At 36.7% G+C, this 18251-nt stretch overlaps 1 protein-coding gene across 4 annotated transcripts in view; it reads right to left on the bottom strand.

Moving 5' to 3' along the window:
* Positions 1–340: 340 nt before the first annotated feature.
* Positions 341–18251, bottom strand: part of CCT8 (chaperonin containing TCP1 subunit 8) — a 30253-nt gene continuing 12342 nt past the window's right edge. The window contains exons 1-16 of one of the 4 annotated variants that reach the window (XM_070942627.1): positions 11786–11936; positions 9849–9939; positions 9477–9556; positions 8928–9077; positions 8396–8576; positions 7992–8053; positions 7171–7308; positions 5791–5969; positions 5117–5183; positions 4950–5037; positions 3031–3146; positions 2467–2538; positions 2222–2386; positions 1582–1701; positions 1238–1336; positions 455–544 (exon numbers count right to left, since the gene is read on the bottom strand). In XM_070942627.1, the coding sequence (XP_070798728.1) occupies positions 1244–1336; positions 1582–1701; positions 2222–2386; positions 2467–2538; positions 3031–3146; positions 4950–5037; positions 5117–5183; positions 5791–5969; positions 7171–7308; positions 7992–8053; positions 8396–8576; positions 8928–9077; positions 9477–9556; positions 9849–9939; positions 11786–11845 (1662 nt within the window). In that variant the 5' untranslated portion in view covers positions 11846–11936 and the 3' untranslated portion in view covers positions 455–544; positions 1238–1243. Of the gene's footprint in view, positions 545–1237; positions 1337–1581; positions 1702–2221; positions 2387–2466; positions 2539–3030; positions 3147–4949; positions 5038–5116; positions 5184–5790; positions 5970–7170; positions 7309–7991; positions 8054–8395; positions 8577–8927; positions 9078–9476; positions 9557–9848; positions 9940–11785; positions 11937–18251 lie in introns of those variants that run through there. The other 3 variants (XM_070942628.1, XM_070942629.1, XM_070942630.1) reach the window with 3 other exon arrangements.

Genomic DNA, 18251 nt, shown 5'->3' with positions numbered 1-18251 from the left:
CTACAAAAGATATACTTGTATACCTGGCAACCTTTTAAATAAGAAGCCTGGATAGCTCTGCAGACAAGGCACTGTAATTTAACACCAACTGTCTGCAATTAAAGTAAGTTTGAATCTTGCCAGGCTCAAGGTTGACTCAGCCTTCCATCCTTTCTAAGGTAGGTAAATTGAGGACCCAGTTTGTGGGGGCAATAAGCTGACTTTGTATAAAATATACAAAAGTATGAAGGCTATTGCTTAACGCACTGTAAGCCGCCCTGAGTCTCTGGAGAAGGGCAGCATATAAATCAATAATAAAAAAAAAAAAAAACCAAGCCTTTTAAATCAGACAAAAAGGCAGTTTACTGAAATTGTTTTTATTGAAATGCTCCAAGGTAACTTCTATTACAGATTAGTTTCATAATTTAAAAGTAATTTGAACATATTTGGCAAGATACACAGCAATGTCTACGTGTGCTTAACTATTTCAGTCACTTTGGTCATCATCCAAATCCTTTTTCCCTGATGGCGGTTTAGGGCCACCAGCTGGTTTGGCCATGATAATCTGTAAAAGAAATTAAGATATTTCAAATTGTCAATACAAAGATATGCAGATCTATTAATACTTTAAATGCAGGCTTTTATGCCATGATAGACTGACAATACATTTTGAAAACACAAAAAGTAAGTATTTGATTTTGCATGCATACTAGTGTCTTTGGAGCAGAGTTAAGGGTTATTCAATTTTCTCAGGTTTCATGAACGTAATAGTAAAGTGAAAGCTAGTTCTTCATGGCCAATTGTGTCTGAAACCTGATGTTGCCAACCAAGGGAACATGCAATGGTGTTTGTGCTACAGAACAATTATATCCATACAGAATAGGAAATTAAAATAGCTTCAACAATAACAGCTGTATTTACAGATATAAATAGCAAGGGTACTCTTTCAGGCATATTTAAGTAGACTGGTATAATAATATTGCCAGTCAGCCATAGTTAAAAACTTCTTTCACAAAGTGAATACTCATCCTTTGGTCATTTTTGGCAATTAACTCATATGCTTTTAGTGCTATCAATTCAATATTCTTAAAAGAGGGTTTTAATGTAAGATGCTTTATTTTAACATTTCAAACAGATTAGTGCTGTGGCGTAGGCATATGTGAGTATGGGAGAAAACATATCCATTTCAGGCAGAGTGTAAAAAGCATTCATGCAGTTTCCACTCTTGTCAACATTACACATGAGGCCATTATCTTACTGTACACTATTGCTCAGGGGCATCTTTCCAGTCATCCTTGTCCCAGTGCTCTGATGCTTTAGGGGCTTTCGGACCACCTGCTGCTTTGGCCACAATAATCTATAGAAATTTTATATCACATACACATTTTGACGTTTCATTTGAAAAGTCATACTTATGAACCTAAGAATTCACTTAATTTTGTTTGTACAAGTCAATACCTATAGTCCAAACAGGCATCTGCAGACTATAAAAGCATGACTCCAAGTATAAATACATTTTTGTAAATTTATTTAATGTTAAAATTGACTTTTGGAATAGTATTCCAATATTGTACAAAACTAAAAACACTAATGCCAACTCACCTGATCAACTCTCAATACTGTTACTGCAGCATTTGTAGCCAGCTTGATACTCCAGTATTTTCCAAGATGTGTATCTAATACCCCTGCTTCCAACATATCTTTCACAGCTGCAGCTTCAGCCTGTTAAAATTAAGTTAGAATGATTAACTGTCTTTGTCTCTGATTACAAACTATTATTTCTCCCATCTTAATTTGCAGGCCCTAAATCTGCTGTGTCACCCAAATGGTGAACTAGCACTATAGATTTGTATGCTTAATTGTATCTCTGTGTTAAACAATGACATTATAGCATGATCATAGAAACATATGTAGTCTGCCTCTGATCTAGATGGGGGTGCTCAAAATTGCTTGAATGTATTATTACTGATGCCAAGAAAAATAACTTGGGTGATACAGTCACTGCCTCTCTTGTTTTAGTTATAAAATATTCATAATTAGGTATCACTTTATTTTTGTTCATTCAACATGATGTATGTACCTAATGCTCCCATTCTCTATACATACCCACCCATGAAAAATGCTATAGCCTATTAAACATATTGTGGATGTTAATGGCACCACTTTTTAATGTTTAGAAAAATATTGAAATCATTTTAAGATTTTCTACTTTACATTATAGTGAATTTGTAGCTAGTCTTACCTCAATATCAAATCCAACATTTTTATTGCCTTCTTGATGTACTGCATATAGCTTTGAAATAAGCTCATTTGCTTTAATTCCAGAATTTTCTGCTAGAGCTCGGGGAATAGCTTCAAATGCCTCCGCAAATTTCTTGATTGCATACTGATCAAGACCTGGGCAAGTCTGAACAGAGGTGGGGGTTGCTGTTAAGTTGCATTGAATTATAAAAGAAATCTGACTGAAAAAATATGTTTGTATCTTACCTCTCCATATGACGTTATCTGTTTTGCCAATTCAATCTCAGTTGCACCACCCCCTGGGACAAGGCGCTTATCCTACAAAATTAAAATGAAATGTAAAATACTTGGGATGAAATGCCAAGTAAACCAACTGAAACACGAAAACTTCAAAGAAGTACTCATTTCTAAAAACATTTTAAAAACACAATGAATGCATTATTTTAATAGAACAGTATATAAAGTTGATACAAATGAGATAAGCATATTGTGTGAATGCCAATCATAATATAATATGTCAATCAATATATAATTATATCCTTGTTGTCAACCATTCAGTTGTGTCCTACCCTTGGACACACTATGGATTAGCATTCTCCATGCCCCTGTCTTGCACCGTTTCCTTCAGATCCACTGTGGTCATCCCTGTGTCATCCTTTATAAGTGTCCAGCCAGCATTGATCACTCCCAACATGACTAACTTCTTGAGTGAGTCAACCAATTATATACAAGATAGCAAAAATATTAACAATTCTGTAAATGCACATTATAAAATAACCCCAAATTATAGATCCCCAAGGCTTTACTCACCCGAGTGAGTACTTTGAAAGTATTTACGCCATCATCAATTGCTCTTTCTACATCATCCATTAGGTTGTCTGTGGAACCACGAATTACTATTGTTGAGATAGCTCCATCTTCCTTTTCTGCAAAAAAAAAAAAAAGTTTCAAGAAACATTTTACAAATGTAAATATGTAAATATTACAGATAGTCCTCAAATTACAAACATTCATTTAGCGACCAGTTACAACAGCACTGAAAACAGTGACTTAAGACCAAGTCCTCACATGACTGATGCAGTATCCCAATAGTAAATTGATCAAAATTCTGATACTCTGCAACCCTCATGTATTTGCAATGGTTGTAGCACCCCAATGTGGTTGCTATTTGTGACCTTCCCAGCTAGCTTCTGAGAAGGAAAGTCAATGGGGGAAGCCATATTCACTTAGTAACTGCAGTGATTTGCTTAAAAATGGTAGCAAAAAAAAATAAAATAAATCAAGCACAATTCATTTAACAATTATCTTGCTTAATAATGTAAATTATAGCCTTAATTATGGTCATAATACAATAGAGGTATTACCGTATTTTTCGGAGTATAAGACGCACCGGAGTATAAGATGCACCTTAATTTTGGGGGAGGAAAACAAGAAAACAAGAATTCTACCTCTGTCTACCAGCATTTAAGGTGGCTCCTCCTCCTGCAAGCGAGAGGTGCCTCAGAGACTTGGCTGGGAAAGAGGGCGTCAATTATTGATAAGTTCTTTTCCAGAAAACTTATCAGGGTGCTCCTGCGATGTGCAGGGATTACTTGTTTTCCCCCAAAGAGACCCCTCACATGCTCTGGGGGAAGGGACAGAACAGAGCCTGAGGAACAAACCTCTTTGAAACGGTCTGGAGGGGAATCTGCTGGCAGCTTCGGAGAAAAAGCCGGGCGCCACGATTTACAGCTGGTCACCCCTCTGGCTGCCCAGCGGGCAGCTTAGGGCAGGCAATGGTCGCAATGACTTCACTCCTCAGCAATGCGAGGAGCCGCCGCCTAAGCCCTCTCCATGCCCATGAGCCAAGCCGAGCCAAACGGGAGCTCCTAAAGTAAAACATCCCTCCTTTCCAGCCATCGCTGCTGAGATTCCCCAATGCAATTTTCAGAGCCGCGTTTCAGGTGGCGGCCGGCCAGTTCCCTGCAATGTGCAGCGAGGAACTGGGAATAGTTTTGGATTCGGGGAGGGGATTGCAGCGCTGCTGCCTGAAAGTGCTTTTCTTCCCATTGCAGAGCCTCACGGCAATGGGAATGTGCAATGGGAAGAAAAGCACTTTCAGGCGGCAGCGCTGCAATCCGTTCCCCAAATCCAAAACAGTTCCCAGTTCCTCGCTGCACATTGCAGGGAACTGGCCGTCTGCCGCCTGAAACGCAGCTCTGAAAATTGCATTGGAGAATCCGGGCAGCGGTGGCAGAGGAGGGACGTTTTACTTTAGGAGCTCCCATTTCGCTCGGCTTGGCTCCTGGGCGTGGAGAGGGCTTAGGCGGCGGCTTCTCACACTGCTGGGGAGTCAGTCATTGCGATCATTGTCTGCCCTAAGCTGCCCGCTGGGTGGCCAGAGGGATGACCAGACGCAAACCGTGGCGCCCGGCTTGTTCCCCGAAGCTGCCGGGCAGATCCCCCCCCCCCCAACCATCCTGAAGAGGGTTGTTCCTCAGGCTGTGCCCCGATCCAGATCCCTGCCGCTTGGAACTGCCCGAAAATGGCCGAAGGGCGGGGGCCAGCAGGTGGGCGGGGCTACATTCGGCATATAAGACGCACCCAGATTTTCATCCCCTTTTTGGGAGTAAAAAGGTGCGTCTTATATATGAAAAATACGGTATGTAAGGTATTATCTCTACAGTAGAGGACTACATGTAATTCTAAGAACAAAAAAAAATCTGGTACACTAAAAAAAAGAAAAATACCATGTTTAAACACAACAACTTGTGTTTCTCCAATTTCTGATAAATACACACTATTGCAGTGGCCCATTTCTTCTAAATTAGGTGGAATCTGTGAGAGTAAAGAAAAAATATGGTTATGTCGAGAATTATTATCACATTAGAAATAGACATTAGTGCTAATTACATACCAGTCTGGGCAGAGCTGTAGCACCAACTGTTTTACATAATCTCCTGAGGTCCCATTTGGAATTCAGCCTTTAAAATATATGAATATTTCAAAAAGGAAAACATTTTATAATTTAAAAATTCTTATTACAACATAAAACTTTTCAGGAATATTTATGTTCATTTTAGTAAACAGATTTCTATTGTGCCCATCATATTCTCATGATATACAAAAATACTTTTTCCACACTACTTATATTATGTAACATTAATCGAAGTTTTCCAAATGTACATGGTTCAGAGTAAGAAAACTAAGCACCGAATAATATATCATAACTGTTCATTTTGCAAGGGTGTGCATATTTCTTTATAATTTGTATTTCAATTATTTAAGAAACCTTGTATCAAGTTAATTGAAAATGGACATCTAACTTTAGTTCCAAATAGGAATAGGAAATACCATTTTAAGGAGGAAAATAAGTAAATGGTACAGAAGAAAGCATTTGATTCTTCCCAGTCATGACTCTCTACTTTGATTTCGCATTAGTTATAAAATGACTAAAAAAATTAAAACTTAGCTTTTGAAATTAAGTCATATCTGTATTGTAACTTGAAATCATAAGGCAATGTGATTTTTTTTAAGTGTGCTATTTTAACTAAATGGAAAATTTAGATTTCTCATTTTAGTAAATCTTACCGGATTAACATAAGATTGTATTTGTTTGCATAATGTAGAGCCATGTCTGCCACTTTTCCACCTGAAACTACCACATTTGCACCAGCATCAGCAATAGCTTTGATCTGTAGCTCCATTAAGTTCTCTTCTCCTGTGCTGAAATTCATCAGCTCTTCAGCATTTTTTATCAGTACTGTGCCCTGCAAGAATAAAGCATTTTCCCTAGTATTCATTAAACTTGTATGCTATATGTTTGCCTTACCAAAAATAATCGTTTATTTCCTGTTTCGGATAGAATTCATTAGTCTTCATTCATTTAATGACAATTCAAAGTTACAATGCCCTCAGAAAAGATGATTTATGACCTTTCTTCAAAGATATGGCCCTTGCACTATCCCCGTAGTCACAATTGTAATTTTGGCTGTTGGAAGCAGGTTCACATTTACAACTGCTTGCAGCTTCCTGTGGTCACATGATCACAATTTGCAACTTTTCAGCCAGTTTCCAACAAGCAACATCAGTTGGGGAAGCCAGATTCACTTAAGAACTGTGAAATCTATTTAATGAATGCTGTAAAATTGGCAATAAAATTTACAATTGCACCAAGCTAGGACAAATTCTGGTCCCAATTGTGGCCATAAATCAAGGACTACCTTTCAACGTTTTAGCGATTGCAAAGGAGAACTAAGAAATAAAATATTCCAGAAATACTAGATGAATAGCAGCTGCAATAACATGCAATAACCCTTAATCCATTCCCTTGCTAATGTAATTTAGAGATGACTTTATCGAAGTAATTGAATAGTAGGCACAAGGATACAGATCAGAGTGATTCTTCCCTCATAGGGAAGGGAAGAATTGCTAACAAATTGTTAGCGGTATTTGTTTTGTTACTTAAATTAAGAATGGTCCATTTTTGGTTGGTTAATGGTGAACTTAATATTTTATAAGAGAAAAGATACGCAGGAAATGTGACCAATGATATAAAATAGTCAAGCTGCCCAGTCACATTGTGAATTACAGATGTGGGCATTGGTCTTAATATTCGTTTTTCAACACCATCATGATGGTTTTTGATTATTACCATCAAACAGTCACTGAATGAGGCACTGTATGTTGCTTTTAACTCTTTAGTCTATGAGAATGTTCCTACTCCAATTGGTAATCAAAGGCAAATTACTCCTGGCACTATAGGAGCACATAATAAAACAATGCTTTCTTTATGTAACTGATTATTATATATACCTCAGAATTTAAATAATTACTTGAATTTTCTTGCTTTCCTCTTTTCTATGTTGTCCTTTGAAATCCAGAAATGTTGTCTGTTACTAATTGTAAACTATTACAGAAGCTTTTCCTGTCAAGCTCAAAAATTACCACCCAAAGTTAATCATAACATACCTTAGTTTCTGTTATCATTCCATCAAAAGGACAAGAGTAGACAGCTATTTTAGCATCTTTAACAGAAGTAACATCACCCTCAGTTTCTTTTTTAAATACCATGCCATACAATACAGTGGATGCATTAATACCAGAACCCTGTAAACAATACAAATAACAATTACACCAATTAAATAATTAAAAACAATTTTAATGCTAACATTTTAAATAAATGAATATATTTATTTAGGAATAAATACATTAAACTGTTCCTTTTTCCAAATTAGACTCATTTACCCATACAAAATATAGACTGTTTGCTGATTTAGAACTCTTTTTCTGTCATGTATGTATTATTCATTCAATATACAATTTGTCACTGCTTCAAAAATTTGATACCAAATATTTTAAAGATAGGAACAGTAATTCCTGAAGAATGTTAAGAAACTGTTTTTCATATCCTATCCAATGTATGACATCAACTTTAATAACTTTAATAATATCACAATTTATAAATAAAACAACACTGGATAATGAAACATTTTTCTTAAATTTGGGAGTTTTAGGATTAAAAGTTCTCCTCAAAGTATTCCTGCAACTTGCCAGAAGCTGGAAACAATATATTTAGCTCCCCACAGTTCTCCTACTGTGCACTCCATATTTTATATTAAATTCACAAAGATAATATAGGATATTTTAAATTTGGATCTAACTATTTAATAAACAGCTATTATTTCTTTTAGCCTACAAGGACTGTGAAGTGATTACTTAGACACTAAGGGTCTCAAGAAAGTTTGGAACATCTGCATTATGTATTACCAAAAAGAAATATCACAACTTACTAAGATTTTGCACACTCTGATATTATCAACATTGAACTGACCCGATTCAGGAAAAATGGATACTGTGAAAGAATTAAAAACATAACTTTAGTAAAGTTTATTAGCTTTCAGATCTCTATTTTTCTATCTTAAATTATATGCTAATTTGGAATAAATGTATGGAAATTGATTCATTGAAAATATGCTTTATTTAATATAAAAGGTGTATTATTTTCCTATTACATGGAAGATTGCAGATGTAATGAAGAGGTAAATGTCTTATCTGAAAACCAAACATTCAAAAACCGGAATTCCTAGAATTAAGACAAGATTGGAAATGATTTTCCATTGGTTGTTTATGGTAAAAAAAAATATTCCGTCCATACCAGCAATATATTAAGTAGATCACTAGTAAAATTACTTACCACATGCTTGAGCAATAAGCTGTGTTAGAAAGCTTTCACTACCACACTGTTTACTCATTACTGAAGTTTGTAACAAGGATGCCACTTCTCCAACATCCCGAAGATTTTTTGCAGAGCAACACACAAGATCAGGCAGAATTTCTAATGCTTTCCTGCAAGCTTTTTCATAGCCTTCAATCACCTACAATTAAATATAGGCAAATGCTTATTCTGTAGCACATAAATATTCCTAAAAGCTTGTGGTCTGTCAGAGCACCACATACATTTTGAATGTATGTGGTACTCTACTTTGTATGGGGCAGCATTAGAAGATACTATTTTCAAATAAGTTTTTAAATTAATTACTAGAAATAAGACAGAAGCAACAATTGTATCCCTATTTATTTGGAAATTAGCCCCAATAAACTTAATAAATTTCATATGTAATAAACTTTAATAGTTAGACTAGTTTTTGTATGATCTAGAAATGGAATATTTTTGGAAATGCAATTTTAACTAACAAATGTAATTCTATCTAACAAAATGTCCCTACCTCTGAAACAGAAAGTCCCATTCTTAGAAGTTCTTCAGCATGTTCAAGAAGAGCACCAGCAAAAACAAGAACAAAATTTGTCCCATCACCAACTTCTTGTTCTTGCATATGAGAAGCCATGACAATCATTTTTGCTGCAGGATGCTGAACCTATTGAATATTTTATATTAGAAGAAACAATTGAACGCATATTAAAATCCAATTAAAATCAATCAAAAAACATATTTAATAATACATATTCAAGATATCAGTTACTATTCCTGAATCTTTTATGGGACAAAAATGCTATGTAACTTGCCTTTTGCAGGCCACCAGCATGTATCTGTAGTATCGTTTAATTACTTCAAATCTTCATTGAGAGTAATTTCAGACTCTCACAGACTACCAGCACACTTCTCTAGTGTTAATTACTTCAGAATCTCTCACAGAAAAATGTACCTCTCCCCCAAAAAGCCTGCATTAGCAAATGAATTCATGAAGAAATAATGTACAATTAAATATATTAAAATGTAATCATAAATGATAATTTGAGTATCAATAAAAAGTTACCTGCAATTCTCTTAAAATGGTAGCAGCATCATTAGTAACAAAAAGCTTTTCCAAATGATTAATAACCATTTTGTTCATGCCTAAAACAAGCAAAAACATATAAAATAGTACTTAAGGACAATTTGATAAAGTTTAACAAAAGACACGTTTATTTTCTAGATAATTTTTGTTTTGGGTTTTTGTGAGCTGTCCAATACACTGAATGCGTTGAATATTATTCATGTAATAAAATTAAGTGCAGTTGAGAAATAATAAAACAATTTTAAACTTTACAGAATCCCAGTTAATTTTTAATACTATGGTATTAAATAGTAATGGAACTATTTAGGTAAATAGAAAATTAAACACTTTTTAAAAAAATTGACATCTTACCATTTGGGCCATAGGCTGTGCGTGTTGTCTGAGCAAGTTCTTTACATGCTTGAATGTTTCGAAACACAGCTTCTTCCAATCCAGAATAATGCTAGACATACAAAATTTAAGCCAGAATTAAGAGATGATTACATGAAATATAATACAGAATTTAATAAAAATTCTGAAAATTACATATTTGTGCCTTAATCCCTCTTCATTTTCCATTTTTTTATCCTGTTTCCTCCAAAATAAGACATCGCCTGATAATAAACCCAATCTGGCTTTTGAGGGTATGGCAATAAGGCCAAACGCTTATTTCAGGGTTCAAAAAAATATAAGACAGGGTCTTATTTTCAGGGAAACACGGTACCACTTCTGATTCTATCTTAAGACAAAAAGGACTAAATGCTGTCAGAATTTTTTAAAAAAGAAGACTAAGAGGGAAATATCTTAAAAAAATAATAGAGAAACCATTATTTCTGATATTCTTGCAGCTTGGTTTTTCAGCAGCAACCATTGTAGGCTTCTGTATTTTATTCTGTTCAATGAAGTGACATGTGTCTCTGAAAGAATGCCTAATGAGAATGTATGCTCGTGAAAATCTATTTAGGTATTACTTTGGGTGCAAAGATGCGGCAGGTATAGAACACATCACTTCTATTATTTCAAAACATATCACTTCTGCATATTTTTGTTCTTCCCTTGTATTGCCTCTGTGAAGATTTAGGTATATGTGCATCTCTGTATACTCTGGAAAACAACAATGTAAGGGCTGCAATCAGATAATGTGACCAGAAAAAAGAGACTTGGCTTTGCCAAGGCTCAAGGTTGACTCAGCCTTCCATCCTTTCTAAGGTAGGTGAAATGAGGACCCAGTTGTGGGGGCAATAAGCTGACTTTGTATAAATATACAAAAGAATGAAGGCTATTGCTGAGCACATTGTAAGCCGCCCTGAGTCTTTGGAGAAGGGCGGAATATAAATCAAATTAAAAAAAAAAAAAACTGCCATACATCTGGAGAGATGTTTAATGGACATGTTTCTTTCCTACCTGATTGTCACATTTCAAAACTATTTTGTTTCTGCTACTTTCCCCATAACATCACATATAACCATGCTCTTTTTCAAGAGTTATTCTGTCAATGAACAGAAATCCCAATATCCTTTTGCATAATTTCCAATATTGTTGGAAATATTAAAACGATAACGTCTCTATTACACTATTATTTTCCAGCTAAATTTACAGAAGCAGAGAAAAGCTGTGTGACTATCACCAATTGTTTCTCAGGGAGCTTTATACTTGTCTATTCATCCAACCAATATCAGACTGGTTCTTTTCCAATCATTTGAGTTCTAAACAAGAGTCTAAGAAACATGGAGATATTGGATGATGCAGGAAGTTTCCAATACATGTGATCCTCGACTTACAATCATTCATTTAGTAACCAGTCGAAGTTACAACCGTCCTACAATTTTCACAGCAATTCCTTAATTCTTAATAAAATACTTGCTCCAAGGTTGAAACAAATACAATCATGCAACCATAAACGTCCGGGTGAGTGGAAACAGCTAGAAAGACTAGCAGAAATCGAATGGCCTCCTTGAGATTTCTCCGACCTGCTGGTGTCAGCAGGCTCTGCAACGCAACTCCAGAATTCCCGGCATGCCGCGATAGGCCGCCTTGGGCGTTGCTGTTGTATATTCGGAGCTGAGAACGGAGTCGAGAACAATCCCCCGAGCGAGAATGAGCTCCATATCAACTCCGCAACAGACAACGGCGCGCCGCTCGCAGCCCCCAGCGCGAGCCGTAGTAACGGCGGGGAGGCCCAATAGCCCCGCCTCTTTGATCGGCGCGTGGAGCCGGTGCCTAGAACGCAGGCTGCGATTTCTCTTCTGGAACCTTCCCTCTTCCTCAGCGCCGCCCTCCTGCCTTTCCCCGCGAGTATCTCCGCTCACCTTCGCTCCTTCCTTCAGCATCTGGGCAAAGCCAGGGGCCTTCGGAACGTGCAACGCCATCTTCTCCCGTTCAGGCCACGAGCAGAGACAGCACGCCTGTGGATCCTGTGGCAGAGGCGATGCGCGTAACTCGCCCACGCTCGGTCGCGTCTTTACACGCAAGCGCAGAGGAAGGAGGCGCGGCTAACCAAAATGGCTGACACAAAAGGAGGGGAGGGGTGCGGAGCATGTGGGATGACAAATCAACGGTCTTTTTCTCGCCTGGCTTGAAGAACTGCCGTCCGCCTGGCGGGCGGGAAGCGGCGCTAAAAGACTACTGAGAAACGCACTGGCTTCGTCTTCTCGTTACCCATCTCCATCATTTAACTATCGTATTATTTGAATTACTGTAGTTTCGATATCCAGTTCAAAACTATATTGCATTGTTTAATTCTATATTTATACAATTGTAATTATACCAAACACAGTTTTCGAGCAGATATAAGCAGTGTTTTTCTTCATAATGAAGAGAGGAATAGCCACATGTAACTGTTTAGTGAGGAAACTGAGTAGTTTTTTTCCCCTTGCATTCTTTTCTGTCCTTTAAATTCCAGCTTATGCAATAAAAGCTATAGAAATACAGGTAGTCCTCAACTTACCACAATTGAGCCCAAAATTTCTGTTGCTAACGCATTTTTTAAGTGAGTTTTGCCCCATTTTATGACTTTTCTTGCCACAGCTGCCAAGCATCCAAATTTTGATCATGTGACCATGGGAATTCTGCAAGGGTTGTGAAAAATGGTTGTAAGTCCCTTTTTTTAGTGTTGTTGAACTTTGAACTGACACTATATGAACTATTGTACTATTGTAAGTTGAGAACTACCTGTATTAAGGCCTATTCCTCGACTTACAACAGTTCATTTAGTGACCGAAGTTACAACAACACTGAAAAAAAGAGACTTAGGACCATTTTTCATACTTATAACCATTGTAGCATTCCCATTGTCATGTGATTTACATTCAGATGCTTGACAACTTCATATTTATGAAGGCTGCAGTGTCCTGGGGTCATGTGATCATCATGACTTTCTGACAAGCAAAGTCAGTGGGGAAGCTAGATTCACTTAACAACCATGTTATTAATTTAACAATTGCAGTGATTCACTTAACAAATGTGGCAAGAAAAATCGTAAAATGGGGCAAAACCCACTTAACAAATTTTTCATTTAGCAACATAAATTCTGGACTCAATTGTGTTTCTACATTAAGGACTACCTGTACTGATTGGAGGAACTTTACATTTCCCATGACAGGCTTCCAGTTATCTTATAAAGATAAACCAATTGATTCTGCAGTGTAATCAGCTCCTGCACCAGGAAAAACATTTTGCATTGCTTCTAGAATTGTTCATTTAAGTAATTGTTATTTCTGCATCACCTCGCTATGTAGGTGTATAATGTTATTTTTCCACAAATAAGTGCATTGACACATGATTCACAAAGTTAAAATTCCCAACATTTATTTTCCACAGTTATTCCCCTGTTCATATTAAAGAATAGGATAGGGGTGGAGAATTTTACATTCTTTCTGGTCTCAACATCTCTGGAAATTATAGTTCAGTAATATTTTGAGCGGTAGCTTTCCCAAGTTTCATGTAGAATGAAGTAGCTGATTTTCATCTTCACAAAAGCTAGGTCCTCATAATAAAGATTTGGCATATTTGAAAAGCTACTTTTTTGTTGGCTAAGCACTTTAGAACACAAGAGTAGAAAATATCCAGCCTTTTTAAAAACAGGAATGTGTTGAGAAATTTCTGTAGAAAGATAATTCTTATTAATGGGGCTACCTTATCTGGGCTACTGATACTGAAGACCAATTGGATTAGGTGTTGCAGCCATCTATTCACAGTATGGATTCTGGCAGCGAAAGTACAGTAGCCCTATCTCAATAGGTCTTCTATTCCCATACATTTGCAGGTAGATAAATAATGACTACACAGAGATTAATGTTACTTCTTAGGTTTATATTCTGAGTTTTTATTATATCTGTTTGTCATTAGTAACATTACAATTACATTAGATAGGAGGTAAATAATGTGAAGAATGATAATATGCAGATTTATGTACAAGAAACAAGATTATGAAACTAAAGCAATATTAGAAGCATTTGAGGTCCCAATATGAGCTGGGGTTGCACAAGAACAAATCAGAATGAAATGCAGACACGTTGCTTGAAGAGGAAAAGGTTTATTTCAAGAGCACAAAAGATAGGGCTCAAAAGTAGCTACAAGATTGGGGTACAAACTGGAAATATTTATAGGAGGGGGTCATTTTTTTGTGTGTGGGTGCATGTGTGAATATTCCCTCTGTAATGTTCAATTTGGTGGATTTGCAGCTCTGGTGGAAATGTTCTTATCTTACTTTGCTGAATATGCAGATCTGTTCCCTTTCATGTAAGCCTACTGGCTTCAATGCCACCTCTGTACCTAAGGAAACTGTATTGTGAAAGGATTTTCTCTATCTGCTATTATTTGTGCAGGTAATTAGTTTATTCTGATCATTGATTGTCAGAGGAAGAAGTGGATTACTGTACTCTGCAACATGGTTTTCTAGTTTGCTTTGTGGGTCATGTTACTGATCAAAGGGGGGGGGGGTGTCAGACGCACAATAGGAATAAATCTAATTTTTGAATTAAAATTCAATTCTTTCATATTAAAATCTTTTCTACAGCAGCTGAACAACTTTTAACTTTCTCATCAATTATCCATGTTATGATGACACCAGGGATGGGGAAAAGAAGATTAGAATGACAAAAGCATCACAAGCCTCACCCTCTTTTTATGTGTAATGTTATTACACACAGGGTCCAAAGAGATGAGGTTAATGGCACAAGATTGCTTTTGTCATTAGGAAAGTGAAAGGAGGCCACAGATGCCATTGGGGGTGATAAAGTGTTGGAAGAAATATCCATCTGGGTTCAGTTCCAAGTGGGGAGAAAGACACTGGAAATATGGAGGCTGCTTGGAAGGATGGTTTAATGGTGAACAGGAACACATAGCTTTGAAGTCCTGGGTACCTGACAGAGTGGAGAGTGAGTGTTATTCATACCCTCTCTTGGACTTTGAACTTGAGCTTCCTGTTCCTGTGGCAAGGGCAAGTATCCTATTGGCTGTCAGACTCCCAGGGGCGGAGGTCTTAGCTAACTTTGTAGGCTGTCTGTGTCCCAGGCTTGGTTGAATCTTGCTGGGTGATGTAATGAAGGGGCTTTGGGCAATTCCTATTGTGGCTGAGGGCTAATCCTACTTTTGCTGGATCTTAGATGAGGGCATTTGCTTATGAATAGACCTAGCCATCTCTTTTATCTCTTTAAGTACTGACATCTGCTGTGGGCTATTGAGGAGGGTGGGGGCTATTAAGAGTGAGTCTGCTTCCTGCCTCAAAAAACATGTTTCTCCATTTCTCATCCAGAAAAATATAATATTCTTTCTTTTTAATATTTTCTAGAATATTTCATTCTTCTAGGAGAGGGGTGGATGCTAACTTTCTACAAAAGAACATGTAGTGCTACAGAATAGCAGAAAACAGGGTTGGAAGGGACGTTAGAGGTCTTCTAGTCCAAACCCCCTGCTCAGGCAGGAAACCCTATACCTGTGATGGCGAACCTATGGCACGTGTGCCAGAGGTAGCACACAGAGATTGGATAACCATTTATCTGAAGTGGTGTAGGGTTTCCTGCCTAAGCAGGAGGTTGGACTAGAAGACCTCCAAGGTCCCTTCCAACTCTGTTATTCTATTCTTCTTAAAAATTTCCAGTGTTGGAGCATTCACAATTTCTAGAGGCAAGTTGTTCCACTGATTAAAGTGGACTAAAGTGTTCTGATTGTGGGAATTATTTCAATTAATCTATTTTATCATCTCAATATTTTATAGATAATTTAATTTTTGTAACGTTTACCATTACAGCTGTACAATATATAATGCAAAGAAATGTTTCTTAAAATTATAGTCAATCTGATTATAAACCTTTTTGAACTTAGAAGTATACTGACTTGATATATTTATGTTGAATGTAATTATCTACTCATATGGCATTATATTTTTAAAACAGGAAAAATTATAAAATATGCTTTGGATGTCAGTAATGTTGATTGGAGGAAGCACAAGGCATAATTTCTGGTGCAATTAATATCAGAAGAAAATTACCTTATTTTCCAGCGTATAAGACGACTTTTTAACACATGAAAATCTTCTCAAAAGTCAGGGGTCATCTTATACGCCGGGTGTCGTTCTCCTGTAACCAGGCAGACCAGCCCGAAAGACTCTGACGAGCCTTAAATGGCTCTGGCGATCCAAGCTCTGACGATCCCAGCTTTGCCTGCTAATCAGGCAACTCAGCTGGGATGCCAGAGCCATGTAAAAGGAAAAAACTTTTTTCCTTTTACGTGGCTCTGCAAGCTCTGACGATCCCAGCTAAGTTGCCTGCCAATCAGGCAACTCAGCTGGGATCGCCAGAGCCCTGTAAAAGGAAAAAAGTTTTTCCCCTCCAGCTTGCTTACCTTAGCTGCTAATCGCAACGCTTGCCTTGCTTCGCTTGCCTGAATCCATTCCATCAGCAAGCCACTCCCTGCCTGCAATGAAGCAGGCAGGGAGTTGTGGACTTCAACTCCCAGAATTCCTCAGCCAGCAAAACAAAGCTGGCTGAAGAATTCTGGGAGTTGAAGTCTACAAGTCTTAAAGTTGCCAAGGTTGGAGACCCCTGTTATATTGGGTAAGTTTTTTTCCCCTTTGGGAGCTTTAAAAAAAATAGTTAATTGGGGGTTTTTTTAGTTGTTCTTTTTTAGACCTAGACCTTTAGGAAGTTTTAAATTTAGTTTTCATATAAAAATAAAAATAAAATAATATTTGTGCAGCTTTCTGAGATTTAGTGTGTTTCTGTAGTGTTTCACAACTACACAAACACACAAAATCTCACAAAGCTGTATGTGGAATTTTGTGTGTGTGAAGTGTGAAAGTTGTTTTTTTGGGCTTTTTGTGGCTGTATGAGGTTCCTGCTTGTTGCAGGGGACATTTTGGGTCTAGCACAGCTGCTTTTACATTGTGGGTGAGCCAGTTGTGTTGTGTTGTGTGTGTGTAAAGTGTGAAAGTTTTTTGGGGGGGCTTTTTGTAGCTGTGTGAGGTTCCTGCTTGTTGCAGGGGACATTTTGGGTCTAGCACAGCTGCTTTTACATTGTGGGTGAGCCAGTTGATGTTTTTTAATTTTTATTTGGTGTACGTTGGAAGAGGGGTAGTCTTATACGGTGAGTATAGCCCAAACCCTATATTTTAACAGGAAAAGTCGGGGGTCGTCTTATATGCCCAGTCGTTTTATACGCCGGAAAATACGGGTAAAAAGAAAATGCTAAAGAAAATCAGATCATATAAAAAGAAGCCTCTTAGTTAACATTCCAAATAAACAGGACATAAATTTTAAATTTTCCACAAATATTATTCTTGAATTCTGAGTTTAAAAATGTATTCTAATAACTGATAAAATATTCAGAGAGATAAAATTTCCAAATGTCAGCAACAATTTAAGAAGTATATTTTGCAGCTCTGCTAAAGTAAATAATGAACAAAGTAAATATTTTAAATAAATATTTAAAACATGTTTGAATGACCCAATTTTATGGGTTGCACAAAGAAGTCATCCTATTAATTAAGGCAGGTAAAAATGTGCTAGAGTTGAGTTTCCAAAATCTTGTTTGAATATTAAGTTTATTCTTAAAATACCTTCCTAATAATATCTGACTAAAATAACTGAAAAGCATGTGTTCCCACAAACTTGGTATGTGCCTTGAATACTTATTTGGGAATCAGTGTCTGGTCATGACTTTGAGTTGGCCTTGATCTTTATTTAGCTAGATAATTTATATTGTACAGAATGGTTGGCCTTGATAGAGGACCATCTGAAGGTCACAGAATGTATTGTTGGCGATTTTTTTATCAGCCAAAACCTATTACTAGATGAAAATCCTAGTTTATCTGCCCACAGATTTTGACAATTTCAGAATTGTTTTATTAGAATTAACATTCTAATAAAAATTTACACAATTTTGGCAAATAAATAATAAACAATAACTTTATTGTCATTGTATGTGTATACACAGTATACCCATACAACAAAATTTACTTAACACCCAAAGAAGGAATGTTTAAAATATATCATCTACAGTTTGCTACAACTGGTAAGTGAATAACTTAAAAACAAACACACCAGGATATATAAAATCGCATTTAGGCCAATTTCCATTCAGTAACAGTACTGATTTACCAAAAACACATTGAAAATTATGTTATGTTTGAAATTATGATAGAGTAAAAATATTTCCAAATACATGATTAGCATTATAATTCATGCCATTCTATGCAACTGTAATTTGTCACAAGGCATTCTTTTTAAAAATAATATATACCATATTTTTCGCTCCATAAGATCCACTCTCCCCCCC

The sequence above is a fragment of the Pituophis catenifer genome, unplaced genomic scaffold (assembly GCF_029215685.1).
Source record: "Pituophis catenifer annectens isolate HBS135680 unplaced genomic scaffold, rPitCat1.0.hap2 SCAF_4, whole genome shotgun sequence".
NCBI classification, from domain to species: Eukaryota; Metazoa; Chordata; class Lepidosauria; order Squamata; family Colubridae; genus Pituophis; species Pituophis catenifer.
This window is presented reverse-complemented; position numbering and strand designations above follow the sequence as displayed.